This window comes from Epinephelus lanceolatus, chromosome 1 (genome assembly GCF_041903045.1).
Source record: "Epinephelus lanceolatus isolate andai-2023 chromosome 1, ASM4190304v1, whole genome shotgun sequence".
NCBI lineage: Eukaryota > Metazoa > Chordata > Actinopteri > Perciformes > Serranidae > Epinephelus > Epinephelus lanceolatus.
Window position 1 is genome coordinate 53,578,290 of NC_135734.1, and position 7,851 is coordinate 53,586,140.

General features: G+C 48.3%; 1 protein-coding gene across 3 annotated transcripts; it reads right to left on the bottom strand.

Moving 5' to 3' along the window:
- Positions 1–97: 97 nt before the first annotated feature.
- LOC117256816 (MKRN2 opposite strand protein-like) lies at positions 98–7,578 on the bottom strand. 3 transcript variants are annotated; one of them, XR_013492297.1, is made up of 5 exons: positions 6,910–7,578; positions 6,780–6,829; positions 4,507–4,675; positions 655–1,785; positions 100–588 (listed from the first exon to the last, which is right to left on the bottom strand). XR_013492297.1 is itself a non-coding variant. In XM_033626514.2 (4 exons), exons 1-4 carry the CDS (start codon positions 7,110–7,112, stop codon positions 1,554–1,556), a joined length of 654 nt encoding a protein of 217 aa, XP_033482405.1. In that variant the 5' UTR covers positions 7,113–7,149; the 3' UTR covers positions 98–1,553. The 3 variants fall into 3 exon arrangements, 1 of the variants encoding a protein (XP_033482405.1); XR_013492298.1 differs by having other exon boundaries at positions 101–500; XM_033626514.2 differs by having other exon boundaries at positions 98–1,785; positions 6,910–7,149.
- Positions 7,579–7,851: the final 273 nt, after the last annotated feature.

Sequence of the window (7,851 nt, forward strand, 5' to 3'; positions counted from 1 at the left end):
ATTAAAGACAAAATACAAAAAAAAACAAAAAAAAAAAAACAGGGCAGACAGACACACACACACACACACACACACACACACACACACACATACAGAGACACACAGACACACAGAGACACACACACACACACACACACACACACACAGACAGACACACACAGAGACACACACAGACACAGACACACAGAGACACAGACACACACACACACACACACACACACAGACACAGAGACACACAGAGACACAGAATATTTATTTTCTGAGGGTTTTTTTAAACAGGAAGTCTGAATTTTCATTTGTGTTTCTTCTTACATCAAACAAAAATAAAATATTCTAAACATTTGCAAATCAAACTGAACAAGAGACGTTTCTGTCTGAAGCTCAGGATCCAAAACACACTGAAACACCTCCATCTGAGTTCCTTGTAAAAAGAACATCAGTCTCTGACTCAGGTTTTTATCTCCGGAGGAACCAGAATTAGTGGAACATTTAACCAGAACCTGAGGAACATTTAACCAGAACCCGGGGAACATTTAAATAGAACCTGAGGAACATTTAAATAGAACCTGAGGAACATTTAAACAGAACCTGAGGAACATTTAACCAGAACCCGAGGAACATCTAAATAGAATCTGAGGAACATTTAAACAGAACCTGAGGAACATTTAATCAGAACTTATCTTTAGTCAGAACATACAGGAGAAGCTTTTTTAAACTGTTCCAACATGATAATGATGAAGGATTCTGTTTGGAACTGAATGTTTTATTGTCCTATGATCGTTCTGATGAAGAACACAAACCCTCAACCAGCTAAGTGCTCCTCACCAGTTTACAGCCCAGTGCTCCTTACCAGTTAACAGCCCAGTGTTCCTCACCAGTTAACAGCCCAGTGTTCCTCACCAGTTTACAGCCCAGTGTTCCTCACCAGTTTACAGCCCAGTGTTCCTCACCAGTTTACAGCCCAGTGCTCCTTACCAGTTAACAGCCCAGTGTTCCTCACCAGTTTACAGCCCAGTGTTCTTTACCAGTTAACAGCCCAGTGTTCCTCACCAGTTAACAGCCCAGTGTTCCTCACCAGTTTACAGCCCAGTGCTCCTTACCAGTTAACAGCCCAGTGTTCCTCACCAGTTCACAGCCCAGTGTTCCTCACCAGTTTACAGCCCAGTGTTCCTCACCAGTTTACAGCCCAGTGTTCCTTACCAGTTAACAGCCCAGTGTTCCTCACCAGTTTACAGCCCAGTGTTCCTCACCAGTTTACAGCCCAGTGTTCCTCACCAGTTTACAGCCCAGTGTTCCTCACCAGTTAACACCTGGTACAGGTGTATAGTACTCCAGGTGTTCTTCCTGCAGGTATGTCCACCACTCCAGACCTGAATCTTGATTCCACAGCATAGAAGGTCTCTGATGTCGTGTCTGTGAATTTAGCCACCTCATGACCCCAGACCAGGTGTGACCACGTACCTGTGTCAGCGTCTTCACCTGTGTGACAGTCTGAGAGCAGACACCTGATCAGATGATGTAACAACTGCTTTAAACAAGTTCAAGTCAAAGCTTTAGTTCAGAGGACTGTCCCCCTTTCTGTCCCCCTGTCTGTCCACCACGTAGTACTGGTGTCTCTGAATATGTTGGTACAGTGTGGTGTATTTGGTGACCCTCCTCATCCTCGGCAGGATGAAGCTGTGAGTGAAGGTCTCTCTGCTCAGAGAGCTCCGCCCCTCTGTCGCCAGGACACTGTTAATGAACCGAAGACAGAAAGTGAAGCAATTATGGTCCTTGTCATCGAACCTGAGAGACAGACAGGGGGACAGGAGACAGATGCTGTTAACAAACTGAAGACAGAAGTTGAAGCAGTTAAAATTCCTCATTGAGCTGTGAGGTCACGGGGTCAGGGGACGGACATGTGGTCAGGGGACGGACACAGGGTCAGGGGGTGGACACAAGGTCATGGGACGGACACAAGGTCAGGGGCGGACATAGGGTCGGGGGATGGAAACAGGGTCAGGGGACGGACATAAGGTCAGAGGAAAGACACGGGGTCAGGGGGTGGACACAAGGTCATGGGACGGACACAAGGTCAGGGGCGGACATAGGGTTGGGGGATGGAAACAGGGTCAGGGGACGGACATAAGGTCAGAGGAAAGACACGGGGTCAGGGGGTGGACACAAGGTCATGGGACGGACACAAGGTCAGGGGCGGACATAGGGTTGGGGGATGGAAACAGGGTCAGGGGACGGACATAAGGTCAGGGGAAAGACACGGGGTCAGGGGGAGGACACAAGGTCATGGGATGGACACAATGCCAGGGGCAGACATAGGGTCGGGGGATGGACAAAAGGTCAGGGGACAGACAGGGGGTCAGGGGACATACACAGGATCGGGACAGACACAGGGGTCAGGAGAGAGACTGGGGTTCAGGGGACGGACACGGAGTCTGGATACTGACACTGGTCAGGGGACAGACACGGGGTCAGGGGACGGACACAAGATCAGGGAATGGACACAGAATCAGGAGACAGACACAGGGTCAGGGGACAGACATGGAGTCAGGGGACAGACACGGGGTCAGGGGACAGACACGAGGTCGGGAAGGACACGGGGCGGGCACAAGCTCAGGGGATGGACATGGGGTCAGGAGACGATCACGGGGTCAGGGGACAGACATGGAGTCAGGGGACAGACATGGGGTCAGGAGACGATCACGGGGTCAGGGGACGGAAACAAGGTCAGGGGAAGGACACGGGGCAGGCACAAGGTCAGGGGATGGAGGTTGGTGCTGGGCGTTACTTTTGTGTCTTTTCTGTCTGTGTGAGGTGTACCTGTTCCAGAAGTGAGGTGTGCCTGCGCCAGGTGTGAGGTGTATCTGTGTTAGGTGTTAGGTGTACCTGTACCTGTACCAGGAGTAGGATTGGGATCTGGATCCGGTTCTTTTTTGGAACCGGGTCCATCACATTTGGAGTAACAGTTCCTGCAAACGGTTCCTAGATTGTAAAAAAACCCCCAAAAACATCACGTGCATTTCCATTAGAGTCCAAACCCGACCGAGCCCGACATTATTTAATGACTAAAGCACTGAGTTTGTGTCACACAGTTGTCATGGTTACAGGCTATTTAACAGGCCGGCGTGCGCTGTGGGTGCTCAGCGGAGAGGGAGACCTCTGTGTTTGAGACGGGAGCGGGCGGCAGGAGGTCCGAGGCTTCCAGTGAGGGGAGCAGTAGAAACAAACAGCCAATGTGTGTGTGTGTGTGTGTTCTGTTCAGGTGTTGTCACGTAAATAACAGTGCCCAAGCATGAATGCATAAGTATTTTTTATTACATTGCTGTGGTTAATTTGAGGTAATAGTGTTATTGTAGAAATCAGAGAATCACTTTTTGTTGCTATATATTCTCAGGGAGATGATACAAGCTCTAAATCTGAAATACACACCACACACAAATGTGTATTTTCATCTAATTGTACTGTGCAACAGTTAGAATAAAGTTTTTGTATTTGTATGATTGCATTTGTGTTTATTATATACTTGTTTAAGTACAGCAAGTATAATGAATATAATGTAGGAATCAGTAAGAGGAATTGATAAGGACTCGAACCGTTAAGAAGGAATCGGTAAGGAATCGGAATCATTAAAATCCTAACGAGTCCCAACCCTAACCAGGAGTGAGGTGTACCTGTTTTAGGTGTGAGTGTTACCTGTTTTAGGTGTGCCTGTGCCAGGTGGGAGGTGTACCTGTACCAGGTGTGAGGTATGCCTGTGCCTGGTGTAAGATGTACCTGTACCAGGTGTGAGGTGTACCTGTGTCTCATGTGAGGTGTACATGTTTCAGGTGTGAGGTGTACTTGTTCCAGAAGCGAGGTGTACTTGTGCCAGGTGTGAGGTGTAGCTGTGTCAGGTGTGAGGTTTACCTGTTTTAGGTGTGAGTGTTACCTGTTTTAGGTGTGCCTGTGCCAGGTGTAAGGTGTACCTGTACCAGGTGTGAGGTATGCCTGTGCCTGGTGTAAGATGTACCTGTACCAGGTGTGAGGTGTACCTGTGTCTCATGTGAGGTGTACATGTTTCAGGTGTGAGGTGTACTTGTTCCAGAAGCGAGGTGTACTTGTGCCAGGTGCGAGGTGTACCTGTGTCAGTTGTGAGGTGTACCTGTGTCAGGTGTACCTGTACCGGGTGTGAGGTATGCCTGCGCCAGTAGTGAGGTGTACCTGTACCAGGTGTGAGGTGTATCTGTACCAGATTTGAGGTGTCCCTGTGCCAGAGGTGAGGTGTACCCTTTAACCGGTTTGAGGTTTACCTGTACCAGAAGTGAAGTGTACCCGCACCAGGTGTGAGGTGTACCTGTACCAGAAGTGAGGAGTGCCTGCACCAGGTGTGAGGTGTACCTGTGCCATGTGTGAGGTGTACCTGTGTTAGGTGTGAGATGTACCTGTTTCAGAAGTGAGGTGTACCTGTGTTAGGTGTGAGTTGTACCTGTGTTAGGTGTGAGGTGTTGCTGTACCACGTGTGAGGTGTACCTGTGCCAGGCAGGGTCCCACATGGGTCCAACAGAGAAGCGGTCCAGGTACTGGTCCCATTGAGCTAGCAGGTTGAACATGTCGGGTCGGACCAGAGGAACACTGATGCAACGTTCCCACCCACTCTGATCTTTACCAACTCCACCAAGAGTGTAGTTATACACAACTCCTACACACACACACACACACACACACACAAACACACACATACATTAACACGTGTGTTACTTAGGGTGTGTTGCTGATGTGACGATTTATCGTTAATGTTGTTATGGAGCATCAGAGGAAAATAAATCAGACAGATGGTGGGATACGGAGATTAAGGCACTGTACAGGAGAGGCATGTCTGTGTTTGACTAACAGCAGCTGGTGGGTGGAGCTCCACAGGTCACATGATAACAGAGAAAAAGTAAACAGGGTGTTGTTAGTAGCGTCTGAACAAACCAAAGTTTTATCTGCAGCTAAATTTGTATTCTGCTGCTTTATTAACCAGCTCATTAGCATTAGCTAACTATCCAGCCTGACGTTAACAGTGCATGCCGCACTGGGGAGCGTTTGTTTAGTCGCTCGTTACCGAGCTGAGTTAGTGAGATAAAACAGAGAAGTTAGCAGGAAAGCTAACTTTGATGGTTGTTTAAAGTTTGTAGATTTTGCATATCAGCCTGCTGATTAAACAACGTCACAGCTGATCCTAATGTTTAGACCGTGATGGTGTAACCAGAGTAACAGCAAGGTCGTCACATGATCACCAAAGATAATACAGTTCACAGAAGGACAGAGACACAGTGACAGACAGACGGACACACATGACAAACCACTGCAGCTCTACTCACACACAGATGGTGCCATAGAGGCGGGACGACATCATGTCTTTACACAGAACCAAATGACAGTGATATCATGTCGCTCCAGTGTGTGATGTCAGACAGCATGACGACATAATAGACTCAAAATAAGTGTGACATGTAACACAACAATGACATCACGTGTAATAACAATCATGTTGTGTCCCTGTTATATCGCGGCTGATCTTGTCCTCTGCTCGGAGGGTAAGGAGCTCCTGGACTTCATTGTTTGAGTTAGCTGCTAACTGCTAGCAGCTGCTGTTCTTCGTCTTAGAGTTAGCTGCTAACTGCTAACAGCCGCTGATCTTCTTCTTTGAGTTAGCTGCTAACTACTAACAGCTGCTGTTCTTCTTTGAGTTAGACCTTAACAGCTAATAGTCGCTGATCTTCTTCTTTTAGTTAGCCGCTAACTGCGAACCAGAGGCGATAGTTCTAAGACTGCAAGGGAAGCTCAGCTTCCTCTAAAATGTCAAAAAATAAGTGGTCAAATATGTACTGTTGTGTTTACATTTCATTGACTAAATATGTGCTAGAACGTGTTCAACTTTTGTTCAGAGTCAGCTACTTATCACAGGTCACTGACACGACTTTCTTCTCATTCATTCCCGTAGCGTCACAGTGCATTAAACAGTGGAAGCTCAGCGTCCAAAGACTTCAATGGGGAAGCACAGAGTGGGTTGTTCCACTGCAGCAAAACTAGACAGTCATTGGATAAATGCTCAGTTTTGTCCCGCCCATCGGACGCTCAGTATCTCTGGGGGTCTATGGGGCAGTGGGCTGGCCTCGGCTGGCCTGGACGCTGGGCTTCTGCATGATGATTGGATGATCTGTCTGAGGCTGAATCCCTTTTTGATTGACAGCGAAATGAGCGAATCAGCGATCTTGAAATATAAACCACCACCGGAGCATTTTTCAAGTTTCATTCTGTTGTTCCGAGTTGATCTGGAGACTTTTCCAATCCTCTTAGTGACTTTTTCTTTGTTAAAAATGACTAGCGACAAATCTAGCATCTTTTTCTGGTGTTATTGGAGACTGTACTCGTGTTTGGAGACTCTGACTTCTGTTGCTCTGCAGTTACTGTCCCCAACGAGCAGCGAGTGCTGCTGTGAGCCCCTCCACCGTCCCAAAGAATGCACAGGTGGTCACACTAGCCTCGTGCAGCAGCCCCAGAGGGTAGAATTTACGTATAAATAAACGGACACATTTTATGATGTAGGCCGAAAATGAGCTTCCCATCCTTGAAAGACCAGCAGCCGCCACTGCTGCGAACAGCTATTGTTCTTCTTCTATGAGTTAGCCACTAATTGCTAACAGCTGCTGTTACGTCCTCTGCTGTTGTTTTAAAGGTGAGTCATCTGTGTCTGTCCCTCTCTGAGATCGCACCTTACAGGTCGTAGTGACAGGTGTGGAGTCACATGAGTGTCATACCTGAAGTGTTGGAGATCCCGGTGTGAAGATCTGACATCCCGTCAAAGTCTCTGAGGAACAAACACACAAACTGGTTACACCGCTGTGTGTGTGTGTGTGTGTGTGTGTGTGTGTGTGTGTGTGTACTTACCTGGTGAGGTTGTTGTGTGCAGGTGCGACCAGCAGGCAGCAGGACGTCTTGTGTCCATTAGTGAAGGGGGACGGGAGGCTGACTGGCGCCTCCTGCAGTCTGCTCCCCCTCAGCTCCTCCCCACAGCTCGGACACTCCTCCGGCACCGAGAAACAGAAGATCTCCTTCTGACAATGACTCAGCCGGATCACACTGACATCCATCTCCTCCTCTGTCTGCTCCTCAGCTCCTCCGCCTGGTCTTCAGCTCCTCCACCTGGTCCTCAGTTCCTCCTCTGTCTGCTCCTCTCAGCTCCTCTGCCTGCTCCTCAGCTCCTCCTCTGTCTGCTCCTCAGCTCCTTCTCAGTCTTCTCCTCAGCTCCTTCTCTGTCTGTTCCTCAGCTCCTCCTCTAACTCCTCAGATATACCGTTCCTCCTTTCTTCTCCTCTTTTTACCCTTCTTTGACTTGCTTTCTTCTCCTCCCCTTGTCTTGTCTGTCTCCTCCTCTCGCCTCCTGCGTGACACACCTGGTCTCTAGGTTACAGCCTATCAGATGACATCACTCCCCAGCTCTGGCCTATCAGGTTGCAGTTGCTGTGGGACAGACAATCATGTGACCTGGCTCACTTCAGTCTGAACAGGTGAACTTTGGACTGTGTTGGCAGCGTTGTCATGGAAACAGTGGCTGACCTGCAGGGCGGCTTCACAGAAGCAGACATGCAGACAAACTAACAACATCAAAGTTTAAAGACTCTGAGCTCTGATTGGTCGATCAGACTTAATGTAGGTCAACATGTGTGTGTGAGGGAACAGCTGACAGCCAATCAGAGGAGAGGACTGAGGGGACATGATGAAAGACATCTGACACACATACAGACAGACAGACATTACATACAGACAATTATGTTAGTTCAGTCAAATAGTGTTTTACCTTCTGTGTTGATCTGACTTAATAAATGAGAC

Bases quoted from the DNA above. Each gene is read 5' to 3' on its own strand.
- LOC117256816 (XM_033626514.2), bottom strand. From the start codon at position 7,112: ATGGATGTCAGTGTGATCCGGCTGAGTCATTGTCAGAAGGAGATCTTC. The intron at 6,830-6,909 runs GTAAGTACACAC...TTTGTTCCTCAG, and splicing joins GCACACAACAACCTCACCAG to AGACTTTGACGGGATGTCAG. The intron at 1,786-4,506 runs GTACACCTCACA...TCTGTCTCTCAG, and splicing joins TGGGACCCTGCCTGGCACAG to GTTCGATGACAAGGACCATA.